At 33.9% G+C, this 23,986-nt stretch overlaps 1 protein-coding gene across 3 annotated transcripts in view; it reads left to right on the top strand.

The window, feature by feature from the left end:
• The window catches only part of LOC132556576 (sodium- and chloride-dependent GABA transporter 1-like), a 48,446-nt gene that overhangs the window by 15,491 nt on the left and 8,969 nt on the right, over positions 1–23,986 (top strand). For 2 of the 3 annotated variants that reach the window (XM_060220989.1, XM_060220990.1), the window contains 7 exons: positions 17,820–18,027; positions 19,794–19,925; positions 20,735–21,038; positions 21,803–21,935; positions 22,430–22,564; positions 22,758–22,861; positions 23,736–23,860. In XM_060220989.1, the coding sequence (XP_060076972.1) occupies positions 17,820–18,027; positions 19,794–19,925; positions 20,735–21,038; positions 21,803–21,935; positions 22,430–22,564; positions 22,758–22,861; positions 23,736–23,860 (1,141 nt within the window). Of the gene's footprint in view, positions 1–13,834; positions 13,855–17,819; positions 18,028–19,793; positions 19,926–20,734; positions 21,039–21,802; positions 21,936–22,429; positions 22,565–22,757; positions 22,862–23,735; positions 23,861–23,986 lie in introns of those variants that run through there. The other variant, XM_060220991.1, reaches the window with a different exon arrangement.

The raw sequence follows: 23,986 nt of genomic DNA, 5'->3' as shown, positions 1-23,986 counted from the left end.
CATTTTTCATTCGGTAATCTGAGCGGTCATCTGTGGTCTAAATTTGGCAAAATTTTAGATATTGTCAGATTTTCGTCAAAATTGGTATATATATATTAGGTGGCACTAGGAGCAAAATGGCGTAGTCCATTTTTCATTCGGTAATTTGAGCGGTCATCTGTGGTCTAAATTTGGCCAAATTTTAGATTTTGTCCGATTTTCGTGAAAATTGGTATATATGTATTAGGTGGCACTACAGGAGCAAAATGGTGTAGTCCTTGTTTGGCATGACTGCAGGTCTGATTATTGTGATCATTTACTGCTGAAGGGGTCGTTTGGGGGACATTTGTAATGGTCCCCGTTACAATTAGTACTTGTTACTTAACTATTGCATATTAGAAGGAATACTTATTTAATTTTTAAGGATAATTTTGGATAAGAAAAATATTTTAAAATGCTTTGGGGATAAAGATAGCAATATGATTGCTAAATTCAGAACATCTTATGTGAAATTTCCTTTTGAAACAAGGCGATGGACAGGCATTCTAAGAGAAAATAGAATCTGTCCTCTATGTAACATTATTGTAGGTGACACATTTTAATATTAAGCTCACCTGGTCCCATGGGTTCATAGTATCAATTAAAGGATCACAACCTTTTGATAGCAAGGTTATGGGCCTTTACTTCAATTTTCTGTTTTAGTGTTATGGAGTTAAATGTCATAATACAATAATTGTCACAAATTTAACTTTCTTGCATACATTGATTCTTGCAACTTTTTTAACAATCTTCAATTTGTACAAGCGGACTGCTACTAAGTTTGTATACTATATAAATTCTAGCCTTTATTCTCAGATTACCATTGAGGCCCATTTACTATGTGTTTATTCATTTGCTTAATGAGTATTATACACAATTTTAAAATTTTCAAATGAATTTTAAAAGATTAAATCTTTACCAATTGAACGCTGCAGGCCCGTTGGACCTTTTGTTTAATTATTTATCAAAAGGATCATAATATTATGGCATTGAGGCAGAAATATATACCAAAATATTATTGTTACTACCCAACTATTTTGAAAATGGAGGGAATGTTTCATATATACAATAGTGCTATCCTTACAAAAGTTTGTTGGTTTCTATAAAAACTGAAATTATTATGTTAACCATGATGGGTTCAAACTTTCTCATATCTCATTTAAAAAAGAATGTATGTATTCATAAATTGTACTTCAAAAATGTGACGTCCTCTTCCACAAATAGTGTGGCTTAGTGAATGAATAAAATCTTAAAATCTTGAAAAATCTTGAATCTTGCCAACATTTTTATTTTCACACATTTCCACATCTGTTTTGGTATGGTCACACCTGGTGGCTGTTTAGAATATTTATAATGCAATTCAGGTTTATTTGTCAAACATAAACTAGAGCAATCATGAAATTTATGAGACAGTTAAATATTGAAAAAAAATGTAAACATAACAAAGAAAATCTCTTAACTAAAAGGAGATTGCAGACACCATACAAAATGTGGGCTACCCTCTAAGCCCTAACCTAGATGTGCACATGCATAAGTACTTCATACTTACTGCATTAAATGGAGCATAAATCAACAATAAGGCCTTTTAGTGGATGAAAGTAAATTAGGACAGATAAGAATATATACATGTAGCAACTTCCATTGGAGGGGGCTTCACAGCTTGGTGAATAAACACAAAAGTTTGACTCTGTGAAAAAACATATAAGCTAATGCCATATTAAAGAGTCCACCATTTCTTATCCCTCTGTATTATACCTCCCTGGCTGTATGTCTCTGATTTTACGAATGTATTATTATGCTTGAATAAATGAGTGGCTAAATGGAGCAGAATGAAATAATATTGTTCGAATCCAACTTCTTTTTGTATCATTATTCAATGATACTGTTCGAAATGAAATGAAGTTTGCATTTGATTATATAATATAAACTTTATTTATTTTACAACAATTGTGAAACAAGTTATGTCAACTTATACTAATCACTCTTGTTGGCCCGAATGTAAGCGTGCAAGGGGTCTTATTGTGGGAGGAAACCGGAGTACTCGGGGAAAACCCACATGGTTGGGCAGGTGACCCCATACCTTTTCACGTCCATTCCGGGAATTGAACCCCAGCCGGCTAGGTGAAATGCGAGTGTGTTACCACTGCGCCACCCGACCACCCTATTTGCATTTGATTGGTGTATGAATATACGAAAAATCATGTTAGATGCCAGTAGTCATTGAAATATAACTACTATATAAAGGTGTGCAACAATCTCATGCCAAATGTTATTTGTACTCGTTAATGTACAGCTCCTCCCACACATGTGTGAATGACAGGTCCTTTATGTTATATGTGTTTATATTATATATATAAACTTTTTTCTGATATTCTCTGTTATTCAAATCACTCTGCGTCCGTGGTCCATCCATAAACAACTTTTGATATCGCTATTTGCTGAGAAGGAAAAGATGGTAGGTTCTCCTTGTTCCCTAGTTGAGCCAGTTTGATATTGGATCTGAAATTTCTTGGATATATATTTCTCGAGAACCACTGTATAGATCTTTTTAAAATTTCATATATAGATTCCATTTCATCCCTAGTTGTAGGCATCAAATATTGGGACTCATCAGAAAAACAAAATGGCAGACAGGTGGCCATCTTGGATTTTGACTTTGAAAGTTTGTTATCGCTATTTCTTCAGGAGTTGTGGAGATCTGTTATTGCTGTTTCTTCAGGAGTTGTGGATGGATCTCTCTCAAATTTCATATGTAAGTTCCCCTTTGTTGCTAGTTGTGCCTAATCGATTTTGGGTCTAATCAGGAAAAAAATAGGCAGCCATTTTTTATTTGGAATGTAAAGATTATCATTAATATTTCTGCAAAGGAATGTTCAAATGTCTTATCATTTAGACTAAAAACAGAGAAGAGAAAAAAGGTAAAAGATTTAAGTTTCAAAGAACATATAAAGATCAAACAATGTAATTTTCAGATTGACTTTTGTAATTCGTAACTTTGATTTGTCATTACTATTTTTGTTATTTACTTCTCACTAGCTGACCAAATGGCTCTGGTCATGATGGTCAGTGCTAAATCAACATTTACTACATCCTAGAGGCACAGGTAGATAATAATAGATAACAGCAGTAAGAAGAAGGTACTGTTTCATGGCTCAGTGAACAAACATAGAAGCTAACACTAGAGAAGTCATCTATTAAATTCATATCAGACCCACTTTCTCTATCACCAATTTGCATTTCATATTTCCAGTTCGTCGCTTGCCGTGTCTTTTAGTCTGTTTGAAAAATATGAATATATAGACAATAGTATGTTCCTTTCCGAGACATTGCCTGGTCTTGTTCAGAAATCTTGAATTGTTAATGGTGGGTTTAAATGGTGCATTTGTGTTGCATTAGAATGGTGCCTATATGAGTTTTCGTTGAGTTAAGGTTTGGTTTGAGCTTAGTTTATGGTTGAGTTCGCATTGAGTTAAGGTTTGGTTTGACCTTACTTTATGGTTGAGTTTAGGTTGAGTTAAGGTTTGGTTTGAGCTGGTGGACACTTAGGGATCACTTTGTCTGTCGTCACGCGTTGACGGCAGCGGCGGCGTCGTCGTTGTCCGTACAAAAGTTTTTAAGGTTTTTTTTGGGTAATTCTTTGAGTTATCAAAATGAATTTTGGCATATGGCTTTTTGTTGCATGGGTACAAATTAAGTCAGATTCCCAGCTGTCTGTGATCCTTTTTGGCAGAGTTATGCCCCTTTCAACTTAGAAAATTTCCTGCTTTTTTGGCTTATGCTTTGTCGTGAAATTTTGTATATGACTTCTTGTTGCAAAAGTTTTTAAGGTTTTTTTTTTGGAAAATTTCTCAATTCTTTGAGTTATCTTCAAAATGAAATTTGGTATTACAACTTTATGGTTGATTGTTGCACATACAGTTCAATTTCTGGGTGACGGTGACACTTTATGCAGGCGACACATACAGTACCGAGGAACTCTTGTGATTGATTTAACGTTGAGTTAAGGTTTAGTTTGAGCTTCGTTTATGGTTGAGTTTGCATTGAGTTAAGGTTTGGTTTGAGCTTAGTTTATGGTTGAGTTTGCATTGAGTTAAGGTTTGGTTTGAGCTTAGTTTATGGTTGAGTTTGCATTGAGTTAAGGTTTGGTTTGGTCTTAGTTTATGGTTGAGTTTGCATTGAGTTAGGTTTGGTTTGAGCTTAGTTATGGTTGAGTTTTCATTGAGTTAAGGTTTGGTTTGATCTTAGTTTATGGTTGAGTTTTCATTGAGTTAAGGTTTGGTTTGAGCTTAGTTTTTGGTTGAGTTTACGCCGAGTTAAGGTTTGGTATGAGCCTAGTTTATGGTTGAGTGTAAGCCGAGTTAAGGTTTGGTATGAGCTTAGTTTATGGTTGAGTTTACGCCGAGTTAAGGTTTGGTATGAGCTTAGTTTATGGTTGAGTTTACGCCAAGTTAAGGTTTGGTATGAGCCTAGTTTATGGTTGAGTGTAAGGCGAGTTAAGGTTTGGTTGAGTTTATGTTGAGATAAGATTGGGTTTGAGCTTCGTTTATGGTTGAGTTTACACCGAGTTAAGGTTTGGTTGAGTTTACACCGAGTTAAGGTTTGGTTGAGTTTACGCCGAGTTAAAGTTTGGTTGAGTTTACACCGAGTTAAGGTTTGGTTGAGTTTACACCGAGTTAAGGTTTGGTTGAGTTTACGTTGAGTTAAGGTTTTGTTTGAGCTTCGTTTATGGTTGAGTTTACATTGAGTTAAGGTTGGGTTTGAGCTTAGTTTATGGTTGAGTTGAGTTAAGGTTTGGTTTGAGCTTAGTTTATGGTTGAGTTGAGTTAAGGTTTGGTTTGAGCTTAGTTTATGGTTGAGTTTGCATTGAGATGAGATTTTTGACACTTGCCACAAATTTCCATTTGATCTTTCCATTGACCCATTAAAATAACAAATTCTTGGACTTTATAAATTCACGTATCAGATGGATAAGATCTTTTATATGTATTATATTTGATTTTTTTGTAGTATATCTTTCTACACAACAAATAGTGTATATACAGTGTACTGTAGCAGGTAAGTAAGCAATGTGTAGTACTGTTTTACTGACACATTACATTTCTCTGGTTATATTGGCCAGGAAAATCATGGGCTAAACTCTACAGATATACATTACACTGTCAAGATAAGAAAGTAGAAGGAACTGTATAAGAACTCTGCAAGGTCACTGACTGCATTCTTAACCTGAGGGAGATCTACAGCATTTCACCATATTCTGACATTAGTACAAGAGTAGTGTAGATCCTCAGCATAGTTAAGATACCAAAGTTACAATGTAGACACGTTATCTAGATTTATTTCTTTTCTGCTGTCATTGTTGTACTAAGGAAGAATATATTTCTTTGACAGCAGTAACTGATATTTGTTGATTTAATTTGCTGTAACACTCTTAAATGATACTCTTACCTTCAAGTAATTAAGAAATCAACTTGCAATTGTAATTTGTTATTGCAGATTTTTTGTTTATTTCTATAAATTGTAAAAACTATTTCGTTCATTTTTAAACACACTTATCAGTATTACACACATTATAATAATGCTTTCAGTGGTTGCCGGCCCCTTTTGATGAAAAGTAGCTCTGTTAAAGAGTTAATTTTGATTTTATTTTTTTTCATAATGAAAGAAATATCACAAACCAATCAGTGTTGACATTAGTTAATAAGGTACCTAGTAAGGAAACCATCCATTTTAATCAGTAGCTTGATTATATTACAAAAATAATAGAATAGAGCTTTGACTTGAATAGATCAGCAAAGTTAGCTCCCTTTTGAAGTATTCAATAGCATGTTATATACCATATTGTATATATATGAATATGTAAACAATTTAGTCAGATAAATGACATGTTTATAAAATGTCACATAATGTGATAGGGTTGCTAGGTCATGCACATTTAAACATGAAGTACAGAATGAGAAATCATTTTCTCATTTACAAGCAAGTATAGTCTTTTGAACACTTTATAATTCTCAAAAAAAATGCATGATAAAAATGGCCCTGAATTTTGACCTCTTTACCTGCTGTATTTCAATGTGGACTCAGTTTTTATTAATTTCAAATTTTTATTTAAACTATAAAAGAAGGTTATTGTTTTTCTCTTATTAGTAATGTGCGATTCTGAACAATTTCTGTGACATTATACAGATAAAGTCCCATCTCAAAACATTAATGTTTTTGTGTTAAGTTTTTTTGAAGGGTCCTTAGTCTATTGTCATACACAATAATTACACATTTTGCAATGGCAGTTGTCAGTAAGTTTGGCAATCATTGATTGCACTTGTTAAAACTTTAAATGATATTATGCAAACTTAACCACCACCCCTAAAAAAGAATTAGATATGAAACAGTAAGACGAAAGCACAAGAAAGTTGTGAAAACAGATCCAGAGAAAAGGATTTGGGGTTATTGTCTGATTGAGGACTAGAGAACCTCAGTAGGCCTTTTTATTTCAAATTTAGATTTTTTAGAGTTAATGCCCAAAAGGCAAGTGAGCTTATGTCATAGAACTGCATCTGTCATCCATCTGTTTTGCATCAACTTTTTCCTTTACACCACGTCTTCTCAGTAACTAAATGGCCCAGAACTAAGATATTTGGCTGGTAGGTTCCTGAAACTAAGCCCAATAAATTTTTTTAGAAAACAACCTTGACCCATGTTCATGTATATTTTTTCTTGACAGCTTTCTGAAGTTTGCGTAACACCAACAAGTGAGAACTTTTTGGTATTTTGCATTGTAATTCTAAGCTAACAAGCTTCAGCTTTCGATCTCACATTTACTTCATTAAATAAACAAACATCCATTTTTGTAAAGATCAGTAATAACAACACTCCAATAGATAAAGTTGACGTTATTCATATATTTAACAGTTCTAACATCCACTAATACAGCCTTTTGGTCTTTCACGTTTCAGGGAATGCAATAAATTTCACAATCAGGTTATTATCCATATAAAGCAATGTCTGTTCTCAACTGACACAAGTTAATAAAGATTAACTCATTAGTATGGGTGTTTCGTGCTTGTTCATTATGAAGTCAAGTAGTAAAGAGGAGACGCTTATGCATAAAATTGTGAATGAACAGAAGAAATAGGAATTATTTATGTAAATAGTTAAATATTTTTCATAGCTTAGTATGTCGATATCATCATATTGCTTTTGCTGAAAGCAACTTGAGACAAAACTATGACAATCAGTGCGTTAAAAGGCCTATATCACTAAAGTCACGATTAATATCTCACCATAGTTGCATAAACATTTTATGTTGAAAATCTTACATTTTATCACATCAAGGCGTTTGCTGATAGCTCTTTCAGACAAGACTACAACAATCATTGTATTCATCAAAATTAAGTTTAACGACATGTCATATCTCTTCGTGGTTACTTGAACATTTCTTCGTGACCGATTTTTTTAATTTTCTAATGTTAAGTTGTGAATATTGAGAACAGTCAGAATTTGGGATCTGATATTTTCTCTTCTTTCTGAACTATTTTTTTCCCAATGTCTCCCTTGATAATTCAGTTGAGTTTTTAACGCTTTAGGTTCTGTCCCTTAGTCGAAACATACAAGAGTCTATGAAAGTGGTAGCTACCACTTCCTACTGTAAGTCTAATAAAAGTGTAACAATTCTCTCATTTTTTAGCTGTCTTAGATGAGCATAGCAATTGATAGGACATTAAACATATAACACCATAATCATGCTTTTCTGGACAGGTAATGAAAAACAAAAAACTGCCATTACAAAAAAAAATTTTTGACTCAATTTCTTCTTGGTTGTCTTTATCTTCATTTTAACTTTCTACTTTATCCCTTGGTTTAATACTATGATTTTTCTGGGGAACATCTTCATTGCTGTGCTGGTTTGGTCTCCGTACAAGTATTCCTTATATTTATATTCTGACCCTCATTTCAGTTAATTTATGCATGTCTGTGTTCTGATATATTTATGAATATAATTCAGGAGTTATATTCCATATCAGAAGAGAAAATTAGGTATTGACTTGTTATTTGTATAAATGATGTAAACATATGAAATGTGCATGGAGATTTTTCTTAAAAGAAATTTAGGTTGCCATCGTAAACAGGTCACCATACACTGGTATTTGTAAAAAAGCAATTACCTCAATCTAGCTGTTAAATAAAACCTTTGTCACTACCATTCGTAGAACTAGGGATCTGGGTTACAGCCTTATTGTGTTACACAAGAAGTAAAATCAACAGGTGGATTTTAAAAAACTCCAAAGAACTTTTGACCAATCTTCAATACCTTTTTCTAAATACATTTCTTCAAGAAAACTTGATTTTTCAACTCTGTACACTACCATACCCATCTCTAAACTGAAAAAAACACCTTCGTGCCCTTGCAGTGAGAGTTTTCTATTCCACGAAAGGTGAACGGTGGTATCAATATATGATTGTTAGTTATAATAAGCATATTTCATCCAAATCAAACAAAACACAAAGAATATAATCATAAAAGTGATCGAGTTTCTGGATAACAACATCTTCATCAAGTTTGGTGGTAAGATCTCCTAACATACTGTTGTCATACCTGTAGGAAGTTACTGTGCACCTGTGTTGGTTGACCTGTTTTTGTTTTCATACGAGGCTGAATTTATATAAATTAAAGATCACTTGTTGTTAAAGAGATTTATTGACCACGTCCACTATACATATTTTGTATATAAACGTTATAATTGAAAGTCAACAGGTTCTTCTACATCAGGCACTTGTTATTTTCCTACAATGAAATCATCATGGCAGTTGTATGATATGCTTGGTGATTTCAATTTCCCCCATGTGACTTTCTAATTTCTGGATAGCAACATTCCTCCATCCCTAACCTATGGTGTTTACATGTCGCAGTTGGTTCGATATTCAAAGGGCTCTTCCTTTCATCCCTTCTTCCTGCAAGAAGTTGTAAAATGATGGACAAAATTGTAACACAGGGTTTAAAATGATACAGGTTGATGAAAAATAATAGGTAAGTTTTAGTCAAAGGTCATCAAAGTAATCCCAGTGAAAAATATTCTACTTATTTGTACGATATGAAGATGTACTCAAATGAGAATGTGACATCGCTTACTTGGATTGACCAAGATTTGCATAGCAGGTGTCGTCAATGAAGCAGAAGATGCTTACATCATCCATCATATCTACCCACCAGAATTGGAATCTGAGACACAGCAGATTTTTCTACATCAGCTGCCTTTCGCAATATTTTCCTACAACAAAACCAACATGGACAGCTTTCCACCAAGCTTTATGATAGGCGGGATGATGTTAGTTGCAATTTTCCATTTCTTGATAGTATTATTCCTGCATCTCCAAGGTTTGGTATTTACATGTCACATTTGATTTGATATTCAAAAGATAATTCCCATTTTCATGATTTTAATGCAAGAAGTCGTCAACTGATGGTCAAACTCATAAGACAAGGGTTCAAAAGATGCAATTTGATGAAAATTATGGGGAGGTTTAATGGTTGCCATAGTGATCTCATTGAGAAATATTCCATTTCCTGGTGAGATATGAAGCTGGACGTATTTGATACTCAAAAGTTTTCAGAACCTGACATTACTTGATTGATCAAAGTTAACATGATGGGTGTTGTCATCAAAGCAGAAGACGCTTACTCTTTCCGGACACCTGGTCTTATTTTCCTTATACTTTTTCAGTAGTCTTCATGTAAACCTTTCTTTTGTTCATATTTTGCCCTAGTTTTATTGAATTTGAATTTGATTATGATTAAATTGACATAAAGGTATTTTCAGTTGTCTAGACATTCAGATGACCAACCAAGTTTGAACTTACAGTTCATCACGACAACTAAAACACACAGAATATACACATTGAACAATTAATTTTTATATTTCTACTACACTTACTTTTGACATCTGAAAATAAATATTTCATAAAGCTTGTAATTAAGACACTTCTATATTACATCAGAACTTACACAATATTTATAGAACAACTTTTCATTCAATCTTTTTCCTGAGATAAATTGTTTTTACACATAATGTTAACGTTTTTTTTTTTTTAATTAAAATTTTGGTTGCCATGACAACTTTAAAATCCAAAAGAAATAATTTTGCTGTAAAATTCTAACAAATCTGTATTTTTTTCAGTTTCCTATTATATATTATGGGGGTTGATTGAACTGTTAATTCTGTAATACAATGCCTTTCTTATGTAATGAAATTTAGACAGACCAAAATAAAATTTGTAACCATTGCTATGACCATGAATCGGTGAATTTCTGGCATATACACATTCTTAGGTTCCTAATCAAGTAGTTTACAATACTATGACATTCAGTCTAAAACATTTGCTAATGATAGGAATTTGATATTTTTTTTAAATATTTAAAATTCTGGTGGCTATGGTAACGTCATTATTTGTAAAACATGATTTTTGTCAAAAGATTTAGAAAGCTTGTATTCCCATGTTCCTCAATATATATTGGGGTTGCTCACCAAAAAGTTTACTGGAAAATGGCGAAAATTCATGTTGAAGCAAAATGACGAATTATCCTTAGTGTTGTTAAAAAATTGCTGGGAGTTGAGGGGTTAAATGACTTCATCTCAATAATCAAAGGGTCTAGAATCAAGATATTTGGCTGATAGGTTTCTGGGGTGAAGACCTACAACATTTGCAAAAAGAAAAGATCTCGACCTATTCAAGGTCACAGAGCCCAAATTTGATGGAACACTTAAAGTGTACCCTGAGAGGTCAGCTATGTTGACCTTGAAAAATAGTTCTGCACATAAAATACACTATGCCGAAAACGTGAATGCCGTGGAATGTTCCGTTACTGAGAAATTGCGACTTTTCTGAAAAACACACCTTTGGCTGAGAGGCGTTGACCTCGTTTTCGGGCACCCAAACCTGTGACGTCATAAGTTCAACGCTTTTGTTGATGCAGCCATATTGTCTTTACTGTGCTACATGTGATTGTGATCTATTTTGGGATTTTCCATGGTAATTTCTTTGTTTATCTACGTGAAAGTACTTCACATCTTCGCAATATCTAAGGTAGTGAACGAGGAGTCGGTGAATTAGCGCTTAAATCTGCTAAAATGGCTTCCTATCGAGGAGGAAAGCGGTGTGTATGGTTGTCCTAACACTAACACGGATGGGGTGTCAATGCATGACATCGATAAATAAAACTGATTGTTGATTAAATAAAAGTATATTTGTTAGGTTGATATTTTGTTATTAATTCTACAACTAAACATTTTAAATTGATAGGCTAGCCTATGACTTGGGCGGTCATAGGAATATTATTTCTTCGTAATCGTGAACGCCTAATACTCAGAGAAGGCCTAGTCGTGAATGGGTCACGGGAATTTTCGCCCCGAGAATTTTCATACTACTATTATATAGTATAGAATAGAATCATTAGAATTTATAGAATAGGTTATCTGTGTATGTTGTTTGTATAAGGTGTATTTGGTTTTTAGATCTTCCAGCAGACGATGTTGTTTAGTTATTAATTTTGCAATCGTAAAAATAACAATAAGATCACCAATCTTGATTTGAAAACACAGTTCACATTGTAGAGATGTCATCTAAACTCATAATCACACCTGTGCCAGGTTAGGTAATTAGCACCTCTGTGGCTGGAAAAAACAATTGTGACACCTGTGAGGCGACACGCCTGTCGGCTAACAACAGACGCGTACCAGTGCTAGCGTAAAAACCAGTCAAATAATTGTTTAAACTTCTAAAACATCAAATTTTTATTATTAACACAGCGGAGGGTGTTATAATTCGTTGTTAACACCCTATCTATATATATCCATAGTGCTACGAAAATTCCCTGGAAAGAAAAATTACCCTCGGACGAAACTTCTTCGGTAAGAAAATTCCCGACACCTCGTGAATGTATGCAGTCTTGCACAAACGCGATTTCCCGACATCAGAAATTGTTGATCGAGACTTGAAGATAGTAAAATTAGTCCAAAACCACACCCAATTTTATTTTGTTTCTTTGAAACGACGATTCACTGTTCGACTACTTTCACGACTACTGGTGAGACCCAGTGAAGTATGTGCCAATCTATGTTACCCAAACGATCGTTACTTTTCGAAGGGTCATTTTCCTCCTCACTGGATACATTGTCTTGTAATTCCAGTTCAAATCGGTAGGGCTGGATTCCGTCTTCAGACATATCATTCACACCATAATCAGACTCCTCAAAACTCATGCTCAAATCGCTCTCAGTTGCGGTGTCGTTGCCACTGTCAGTCATGTTGACTGCCATTTCTGTTGAACTTATGACGTCACGAGTAGAAGAGCCTCGATTCCGCGGAAATGACGATTCGGCTGATTAGGTCTGGGCGGACAGGTGAAAATCGACAACTTTGAGCTTTAATAACTCGACACTGGGGCGACAGATTTTGACGGGGTTTTCATTATTATTATTTTTACGGCATTCTTAACATTATATCTAAATATAAAATTACTCTCAGGGTACACTTTAAATATGTTTTTGTCAGTAATCAAAATGCCTAGAATCAATATATCTGGCTGGCAGATTCTGAGGATACAGCAAAACAAAGTTTGCCAAAAGAAATAACCTTGACTCCTATTCAAGGTTATTTAGTCAAATTTGATAAAACAAATAAACAACTTCTGTTCAATAACCATAAGGGCTAGAATCAAGATAAATGGTTGGTAGGTCTTTGGGAACAAAGTCTGACAAGACCCTGAAAAAAAGTCACAGCAATCAGTTGTGTTGAAACACTTAAATGACCTTTCCTCAATAACCCAAAGCCTAGCATTGAGCTTTTTGGCTAGTAGTTTCCCAGGATAAAGTGTTGCAAAATGACCTTGATGAATATTCAAGGTCACAGAGGTCAAATTTGTGGTATCCTTAAACAACTTTTTCTTATAAACCAGGAAGCCTAAGATCAGATATTTACAAGGTAGTTGCCTACGATGAAGCACTTGGAATCCTCATATAAGATGTGTAGCAACTTAGCCCCTTATCATGATGATGCACATAGAGTTCATAATTTCATCTCGGTGTGCATGTGTCAAGTACATGGTAGCACAGTTGTATTATTAATAACACATGTATATATTATGATCATAACCTACTTGTCACTTTCTATCATTCACCTTTACCTACTTATCACCCCAACTTACTAATGACTTTATGTTCTTCCCCTTCACATAACCTGCTGTCTCTTCACTCATTCAGGATGTCCTACTTACAATGATTATCATATGACATTATAAACATACATTTTTCAAACCAGATAATTACATTAGTTTCAAGATCTTCAGTTGGTGAAAAACAGTTCCTACCGTCTGAGGGGTTCTGGCTTTGGAGTCCATGAGCAATTTCCGGCTGCTATAGAGGACCGCCGTAGGAGACTTTACCCTGTAATGAAGCATCACAAACAGCACGGTGACCATACGAAGATGGTCAGGGACAAGTTGTTCATTAACGGCCAGTTGTACATGGGATCCAATGACATGTCATTCACAGAGCCTAAAAGAACACTTAGTGCGCCACACAGTGAAGTGAACCCACACAGTGAATATCAGCGACCGTATAAAAACGACGACTCATTCTGTGGTCCACCAAGAAACACCCACCGTGTACCTTCTGGACCAAGTCAGTCCTGGAGAGCACATTCTGTTCCCCAATGACCCAACCCTCCACATGGTAATCCCCAGATGTATGGGAGATAGGACAGACAGGAGAGTGGTCTCTCAGTGTGCTCCTGGAATGTGTGCAGGGGTCTAGTAGATAAGCTTGAGGATCCGGAATTCCGGAATTTGTTAGTATCATTCGATATTGTATGCGTATTGGAATGTTGGATAAAAGAGTTTGATGTTTTACAGCTTTCGGGCTATAGTCATTTTGCATTCCCAAGAGCAGTATGTAGAGGAGGTGGTGTAGTAATATTTTACAAACCAGATCTGGCCGATCAAATTGAAGTGGTTGAAAATATCCACGACAGTATTGTTTGGCTTAAGCTTAATAATACAGGTACATGTAACTCCGGAGAACACACATTTATTGCATTTTGTTATATCCCTCCTGAGGGAAGTATTTTTTATGATCACTGTGATGAAAATTTATTTCAAATTTTAGAAGATTCCGTTGGTAGATATAAAATCATGGGTGATGTATATGTTATCGGTGATATGAATGCACGCACTGGAAGCAGGCATGATTATATAGAATTAGATACATTACATGATAGTTTAGTACATAGTTTAGAAAATGTGGTTAATTATAATGTTGAAACTGTCAGCATTGAGCGTAAGAATATGGATAAGGAGGTAAACTCTTTTGGCCGTAAGCTTATTGACTTGTGCAAGTCATCAGGTTTGTGTATAGTCAATGGGCGGCACCCAGATGACGATATTGGTACATGTACATTTTTCAATAATAATGGTAAAAGTACGATTGATTACTTGTTGGTTGAAAATGCGAAAATAGACAATATACTAAAGTTTGATTCTGGTAAATTCAACATGTTTTCTGATCATTGTCCGGTTATGTGTCATATATATATCTGCACATTTTTAAATACACAAGTTGTAAATGAGTTGGCTGATGACAATGCCATGTACAGTAGTGGAACTTGTAGGACTGTGAAATGGAAAGGCGAGAATACTATGCTAATTTTGGATAAATTAAGTGAGAATTGTGAGTTAATCGATGAACAATTGAATGTTGATTTAAATAACCAAGATGCAGTTGATGAATGTGTAAATAATATAAGTAGTATATTAAATGATTGTACATTACCTTTTTGTGAGTGTAGAGATACCCCTCTGAGAAACTCCCGCGATCACCGCACTAAAACTGCTGTTATTGAAGATAAACCGTGGATAACTCCACGGTGCAAAGATCTATATACTGAATACAGAAATTCGTTGATTAATTTTAACCGTAATAAATCAAATCAAAATTACAATATTTTAATAACCGCCAAACGTAATTACAAAAGGTTGGTGTATAAACTTAAAAGAGAATATAAGCGATATGAAGGCGACATGTTAGCCTTTTTGAAAAGAACTGATCCAAGAAAATTTTATAGTATTTGTAAAAATCGGAAGTCGAACAGAGGCATCAATACACTCACAATAGATGACTTCTATAGACACTTTAAAGATCTTGCGCAAAATGAGATTGATGACGTTGACCAACATGTACCTAATATTAATATAGAGTCAGTTTATGAAGATCTTGACTCCAATATCACAATAAATGAAATTGTTAAAGCCATTGAAAACCTGAAATCAAACAAAAGTTGTAGTGAAGATTTAATCATAAACGAAATTTTTATTCTAGGAAAGCATATCCTAGTGCCATACCTGGAACGGCTGTTTAATGCTCTTTTTAGATATGGGTTTTTCCCTAAATCATGGTCACAAGCATGTATTGTTCCTGTTTTTAAGAAAGGCTGTAATAACGACACTAATAATTATCGTGGTATATCACTTGTAAGCTGTTTTGGTAAATTATTTACATCAATCTTGAATAATAGAATTATGACATGGGAAAAAGAAAATTTTATAATATTAGATGCTCAGTTTGGGTTTAGAAAAGGCAGTTCAACCATTGACGCCATATTTGTTTTACAAACTTTAATTAACAAGAAATTGCGTAAAAAAGAGAGACTTTACTGTTGCTTCATTGATTTTAAAAAAGCATTTGATTTTGTTAATAGAGGGAAACTGTGGAGTAAATTAATACACCAAGGTATTCGTGGAAAATTTTTAAAGATATTATCATCCTTGTATGAAAATGTCAAATCCTGTGTAAAATTTGAGGGTCAATTAAGTCATTGTTTCCCTAATTATACCGGTCTCTTACAAGGGGAAATATTGTCACCTGTGTTGTTTTCTTTGTATGTGAATGATTTTGAAATTAACTTTATTAATGATAATTGTCCAAGTATTGAATTACAGATGCTTAACCTTTTCTTGCTAATGTATGCTGATGATATGTTTTGTTTTGCTGATAGTCCTGATGCATTACAAAACATGTTAGATTCTTTACAAAGTTACTCTAGAAAATGGGATCTGGAAGTCAACGTTAATAAAACGAAAGTCATGGTTTTTAGAAACGGGGGAAATATAAGAAATAATGAAGTGTGGAAATATAATAATGAGAGCATAGAAATTGTTGACTATTTCAAATATTTGGGAATGTTTTTTAATTACAATGGTAAATTTTATAAAACCCAAAAGCATTTAGCAGACCAAGGAAGAAAGGCCTTATTTTCAATATCAGCCTCTTTAAAGAACCATTGTTTGAATCTGGAAACCCAGTGCTCTGTCTTTGATACTTATATCAGCAGCATCTTAAGCTATGGTGCAAAAATATGGGGGTTTCACAAAGCTCCTGATGTAGAGAGAGTCCATTTGAATTTCTGCAAAAAAGTTCTTAAAGTCTGTAAATCTACGTCCAATGATTTAGTTTATTGTTAATTGGGTAGATTACCATTAATTGTTACAAGAAAGTTAAAAGTATTCAAGTATTGGTTGAAGTTGACGAAATCGGATAATTTGATATTAAAAACTTGTTATGATGAATGTGTCAACGAGAATGATCCGTGGATTTGTAATATTAAGAATGAGTTAACTGCCCTAGGTCTTGGTTATATTTTTGAATCAAATCTACCATTTGTTAACTCTTTTAAAATTATTGAACAGAGATTGAAAGATGTTACTAAGCAAAATATGTTGGCAAAGATAGCAGCTTCTTCAAAAGGTAGACTATATCAATACCTTATAGACAGTCATTGTATTCAGTTTTATCTCCGTAAACCTATTGAATCTAAATACAAACGTATGATAACTAAATTTAGAACTTCGTCTCATAAACTGAATATTGAAATGGGTAGACACAATAATATCATTCGCAGAAATAGGAACTGTAGCAAATGTAATTTGGGAGACATCGAGGACGAATTTCATTTCATTTTTGTATGTCCTTTTTATATTGATTTAAGGTTAAAATATATAAAGAAGTATTATCATAAGAGTCCCTCTGTTTACAAACTTGTCCAACTATTATCTGTAAATAACATCAAAGAGTTGTCAAATCTAGGTAAATATTTGTATCTAGCCACTAAGCGACGTAATTAATTAATTACAGCTACATGTATTTATAACTTTTGTGCTTCTGTATTATGCTGTATTGTATGCTTATAGTCACTCTCCTATAACATATACATGTACAATATATCATGTTTAGTCTGTACCTATAAGTCTTGAGACTTTTGGTGAATAAAAGAAAGAAAAGTTTCACATGTTTATATCAATAACAGGTATTTTTATGATATATTCAAAACATTAGGTTAACCAGTAAGTCCAGGATTAAAACTGTCGATAATTCTGGGAGAGTACAGTTAGTGAGCTTTATTCAGATGTGAATTCATTAAAACCATGTTGTTTGTACTTCTAACTTTAGATGTGAAGGATTATCAAAGTGTGGGTGCTATTTAGATCAAGTACAGTATGTATTTGATATTAAGAATTTGTTATTACTATCATTACTCAGTAGGATGATAGGTTGTTGGTGTATGATAGACATACATACAGTCAATCTGCTGGAATTTCCAAGTCACAGATATCATTGCCAAAGTCATCACAGAAGAATTGGAGATCTGGAAGGAATACTTATTCCAGCTTCAGGAAGTGAACTATTTTTCATGCTTTGACAGTGTTTAGCAGAATTGTTGAAGTGTCTTTGTAATTTACAGTGAAGTTTTGTATGTTTTAGACAATGGCACAACAACAAGAAGAGGAAGCTGAGAAATTAAGATTGTCCAGCGTGGAAGAGATGCAAATGGATAATCATGATGAGCCACAAGATTACCACCGTGGCACCTGGACAAGGAAATGTGACTTTCTCCTGTCTATAGTGGGCTACTCAGTGGGTGTGTCCAATATATGGCGATTCCCCTACCTCTGTATGAGGAATGGCGGAGGTAGGTTACTATGGTTACATAATGAATATGTGCTTTGTAGATTAATTATTTATCTAAAAAGTAGCTTTTCCGTTCTCTGAGGAAAGAAATTTGATGGTGAACGGTTTGATGATTGCTTAAAGGAATACCATCATTCCATCATCTGATGATGTACCACTCTTTTTTTATGCTCCCGGACAATTTTTAGGGAAGCATAAAGTATAGTCGCTGCCTTGTCCATCCGTCCATCCATCTCTCCATCTATCCTTTCATGTTTGGAGCATAACTTTGCTCACTGTTAAGCAAGGATCATGAAACTTAGTGTATACATTGATCATGCTGTGACAGTGTGCTGCGTACCTTGTACCAAATTCAGGGCCTAGACTGCTCAATTACAGAGTTATTGCTCTTTGTTTGAAATACCTTGTCCAGAGCATAACTTTTCTTGCTTTTAAGCTGGAATAATGAGACTTGATGTCTACATTGATCTTACTAAGACAATGTTAGGGCTTGCAGCTCTTTAATTACAGAGTTATTGACCTTTGTTAAAATTTTGTGTCACAAGTATAGCTTTGCTTCCATTATAACTAGGATAATGAAACTTGGTGTATACATTGGTCATACAAAGAGAATGTGCAGTATACCAAACCCATGGCCTGCAACCTCATATTTACCGGTTTTTGCCATTTGTTAAAATATTGCGTCTATTAAAGACATCAGTTTCATTGATACCCTTGTCTAAAAGTAGATGATTTTTTTTGTTTTTTTTTGTTGCATTTTCAAATTAAAACTGCATGCAGTTTTGACTACTGTTAATATACTTAATTTGACCAGTCATGATTTAAAGACATTTCCACCTTTTGATGAATAAGCACAGTGATGAATTTGTGCATCCCAGTAAGTGTTATATAAACAACGCACATCCAATAAAATTATTGTCATCATATCTTAACACAATCATTTAAGTGCTCTTTCATTTACATTTATCAGACCACTAATATAGTATAGAAATATTATTGTACTGCTACACATGGTATTGACATTCCAAACTGTTCTAACATAGTAGCTCTAACTTGACCTTTCACTGCACTACTTTACATTAATATTTCTCAAGGTCATAAGTCTAAGGTCAAGTTCAAATAAGTAGAATAGTTAAAAGTTTACAAGACAATAATTCTAAACAACATTCACCTTTCATTGCATATGTACAAGCCTAGAACTACATGTACATACATTATTGTTTGTAGGCATGACCTATGACCCTTTCATCGCGGTAGCTTTAAACACATTCAGATATATATACCTGGTACATGTGGATATCCACAAATGATTATCATTATTATATGCTATAAACTGTAAATAAAGTGAAAACAAAAAGAAAAGAGAGGACTATTTTACTGGTGGTAGGTTCATGCTCAGGAATAATATTGACCCTATTTTTCAAAGTTTAGCCAAGAGACATGATATTTGGTTGGTATGTTCCTAGGATGAAGCTTGACAAAGTTTGCGAAAAACATTGACCTTGATTTATGTTCAGGGTCACAGGGGTCAAATTTTTCTTTTCATGAACTAATAGGCCTAGAAACATGATATTTGGCTGGTATGACGCTTGACAAAGTTTGCGTTTGGTAACAGCTCCAAAATATTATGTAATGTACAGATTCATTTTCCCCAACCCAGATGTCTATTATCTTGGTAACAGCTCTACATATTATGTAATGTATAGATCATCGTCCCCAACCCAGATATCTATTACCTTAGTAACAGTTCCTAGATATTTTTTTCAGGTGCTTTTCTTATCCCATTTTTCTTCTTCCTGGTGTTCTGTGGGATCCCGCTATTCTTCATGGAGTTATGTCTTGGTCAGTTCTCCGGTGTCAGCTCCCTGTTTGTGTGGTCACTCTGTCCACTTTTTAAAGGTAAGATCATCAACAGTGCTAGTTTTAGATTTATGTGAATATAGAAATATTTTGTCAGTATCAGTTTTGAAATGTTTCATAATTTACTACTAGTTTGATAGCAAGTGTTTTGACAACAAATGTTTGATGAAATGAGTGATGGTTTATTGATATACCTGTCAGTATTTTGGTCAACTTTTAACAAAGTGAAAGAATGGATGCATATACTTGGATTAATTATCAGATGACCTTTGTTTGTAAAATTGAAACAAAAAGTTCAACCAATAATTAATAAGCGATATATTTTAACATTTCTCACAGTGAAATATAAGTTTTAATCCACTATATTTTCGTTCATGTTTGACAAATCAGATAACAGGTTTTGCAGTAAAAATATCAATTACTCTAAGAGTCCTCCTATGAAATTGGAGTAAAGGTCACAGTATTGTATTGATCTGGGTCAACCTGAAATTAATAACGTCTAAGTATTTGGAATCATTTTAAGACTTGTATTTTAATTTTAAAATCAGTGTGTATGATCTGGCAGTGTAATGATAACGGTAACAGAACACTGCTAATAGACATTGTGTGGCCAATATAAATTAGAATCAATAAAGTGTGAGAAAATATATAATAAGCAGAATATTCTGTGTGTCTTAATGAATAACATTTGTGTTATATTGAGTGGGATGGAAACTTTCATATTTTTTCACTCAACTTAATGAATTTCAACTGTAATTCATCAAGAAACAATGTCCTCTAGATGATATTTTCTCATAACATGTTGCATCAGTATGACCTTTGAACCTTATACCTGTGTTGTTGTTTAGGTCTTGGTTACCTGATGGTCATTGTGTCCTTCCTAATGTCCTGGTATTACATCATGGTGCTTGTCTGGGTCATCTACTATCTCGTCAATTCCTTCTTCGACCCGCTACCTTGGTCTGTCTGCACCAACTCCTGGAACACTCCATTCTGTATTGAGGATCGAGGAAAGATCAATGCCACTAAAAGCTTTCTAAATAACTTGACCTTGGTAGATGGCAATTCTTCCATGTTAACTGGGTCCAATTATTCTTTTAATGCCTCTGCTGACAGCTTTACACCAGCAACAGCAGCTAAGGAATTCTGGCAGTAAGTAAATGATAAGGTCATCTGACCTGAAAGGTGAAGATGATCTATAGTCATCATGCTTCGTCCGTCGTTGTGTATCGTGCGTAAACTTTTTCTTTAAAACCCTACTCCTCTTTCATATCTGGATTGATTTCAACCAAATTTGGTCTGATGCATCATTGGTGATGGTAGCCATTTCTTCAATCCAGAATTTTGATTCAACTCCTAGGGACTTTAAGGCTAGGCCCCAAAAGGGGAAGTTAGTCAATATTTTGTTTCAAAATGCTACTCTTTCTTCATGCTTGAATGAATTACAACCAAATTTGAGTTGAGAGAATTATTTCTTAAATAAGTTTATAGTGACTTCAGTCTTAATTGCAAATGTAATACTTCATTTTAAAAAATGTGAACTAATTAAGACAGTGTTTGTCTATGTAATTAAAACTGTTCAAACTTCACTATACCTAGTAATGCTACAGAAGAATGATACAGAATTAAAATAATGTAAATATTTGATTTTGTAAACTTCATCTCAATATGAACAGGTTATCATTGAAAAATCATTAAGAAAATAAATGGAAGTTGTCTGAATATTTAAACACTGACTTCTTTGAGAAAACAACGAAGATGGCCTGTCGTTTTCCTCTATGTAATTGTCCAGTGCAATGGCAGGCATATGTAATAAAATACATGTATAATTATCTGCTCCAATAATTTACATAGGAAACATGAAGTAGTTTCAAGTTTTAGAGTAAGAAGCTGCATTTTCCTGTGTTTATTTACAGATTGAATGTCCTACAGATTTCATCTGGCTTTGGTGATCTCGGCGGAATACGATGGCATCTAGTGTTAGCTCTAGCTGCGGCCTGGGTCCTTGTCTTCCTCTGTCTGATGAAGGGTGTTAAATCTGTGGGCAAGGTATCTGCTATACCGAAACATCACAATACAATGATTCTAACTGTATTTGTATGCAAATGAAGATCATTTTAGCATTATCTACTTTGGCAGAGGTGGATACGTGTATTTATTTACCCAAGACAAGGTCATATTGACATAGTCCTATAATAATGGTTAAATTGACACTAACCATTGTTTTATTGTAATATTATGTTTAGATAAAATATCTAATGACTTCAAATGTTAAAATGAATTTGATAAAAAAAATTAAATGAAATTCATTTTGTGTTACTAACAATAATGGAATTTCAAACTGAAAGTAGATAAATGTACCTGTAGGTTACTTTGTACTTGTAGCCTTTGACAAAGTGATTCATGAATCTGAATTGTGTATATTATTTTGTGTTATCAGACTTCAGGAATCAAAATGGGGATAATGAGACTTGTGGGATCCTTGTATGTAAGCTAACCAGTCTGGTTTAAATGTTATGTAGACTAATTGTTTGTTTTTCTAGGTTGTTTATGTTACCGCCCTTGTCCCCTATGTATTGTTGACGATATTTCTGATCCGTGGCCTTCTGTTACCTGGAGCAGTTGATGGTATTCTTTTCTACCTCACTCCAGACTTTAAAAGACTTCTTGATTTCCAGGTAAGCTTCATCTGGACTGATCGCTGAACAGGATTTTCATTAATTTTTGATGATTTTTTATATAAAACTATTTTAAAAACTTTTTCGTCAAAATTTCATGGAACTGAAGCAGCGATACAGCTGGCAAGATTATTGTTGTTTTAGATGAAGTTAAGAATGATAACTCAGCTTAACAGTTATTTCTGTTATACAGGTATGGTTGGAGGCAGGGATACAAGTGTTCTATTCTCTAGGACCAGCTTGGGGAGGACTTATAACCATGTCTAGTTATAACAAGTTTACAAATAATTGTCTCAGGTAAAGCCATTTATCACATAGCAACACTGTTTATTGTTATAACACCCATTAAATAATAACCCTGTTACATTCATGTATATATTGTCATAACACCCATTAAATAATAACACTGTTACATCTTCATAACACCTATTAGGTAATAACCCTGTTATATATTGTCATAAAGCACCTCAAGTACCTGTGTAATAAATTAATAATGAACATGTTTATTTAGAATTAAAAAAGTATTGTAAGTTGTGATTGGCTGTGTGTTCTCGTTGTTTCAATCATGAAATAACATTTACACATGGATTGTGACCTAATTAAGAGACCTGGAGTAAAAATATTGCAATTTTAGATTTAAGAGAAATTCTTTAACTTGTTCAGTAAATGTCATCTGCAAGTGCTAAACTGTATCAGCCTAGTCTGAGTGTTTCAATTAAAAGTGATTCTGTCAACATGTAAAGTATAAAGACAAATTATATATTGAATGACCAGCTTGAACATTGTTGTTTATGTTTATGGAATTCATCTAAAAAGTTTTTGTATAAAAATATGACTTTGAGTACAGGTAATAGAGTCAATGCCGTATGTTCTAGTTGGGTGGTTTGTAGGTTCCTCCACTACCACTCCATACCACTAAAGAGCAGAAAATATGACTTTGGTATATTCGTTGCAATACAAAAGAACACTTGATTACATAAGTTTGCTACAATATTTGAGAATGATCTTTGTTAAAATATCGTGTTGGTTGGTTATATAGAATTATAGTTGGAGACAGACATTTTGGACGTAATATTGAACATCAAAGGATTTATACATATTTTTAATTTGAAAAAATAGAAATATGGAGAACATCAATTCTACAAGAAAATTTGATAATTCTCTATTACAGGGATGCCATTATTGGCAGTATGGCTGATGCTCTTACCAGCTTCTACGGAGGGTTTGTGATTTTCTCAGTGCTAGGGTACATGGCGTACGAGTCTAAACTACCCATCAATGAAGTTGCTACCTCAGGTATGTTTGAATTCACTTTCACAATAACATGGATATGTAGCATCAAACCCGTGTCTATTCATTGTAGTGCAATAGTATTACCAGCAAATGCTGTATTGTTGGTGTGTTATAAAATATAAAGTTCAC

The sequence above is a fragment of the Ylistrum balloti genome, unplaced genomic scaffold, assembly GCF_031769215.1.
Source record: "Ylistrum balloti isolate Yb309-2 unplaced genomic scaffold, AGI_CSIRO_Ybal_v1 Utg370580, whole genome shotgun sequence".
NCBI classification, from domain to species: Eukaryota; Metazoa; Mollusca; class Bivalvia; order Pectinida; family Pectinidae; genus Ylistrum; species Ylistrum balloti.
The sequence above is the reverse complement of the archived record's forward strand: the minus strand, read 5'-3'. Positions and strand labels throughout refer to the sequence as shown.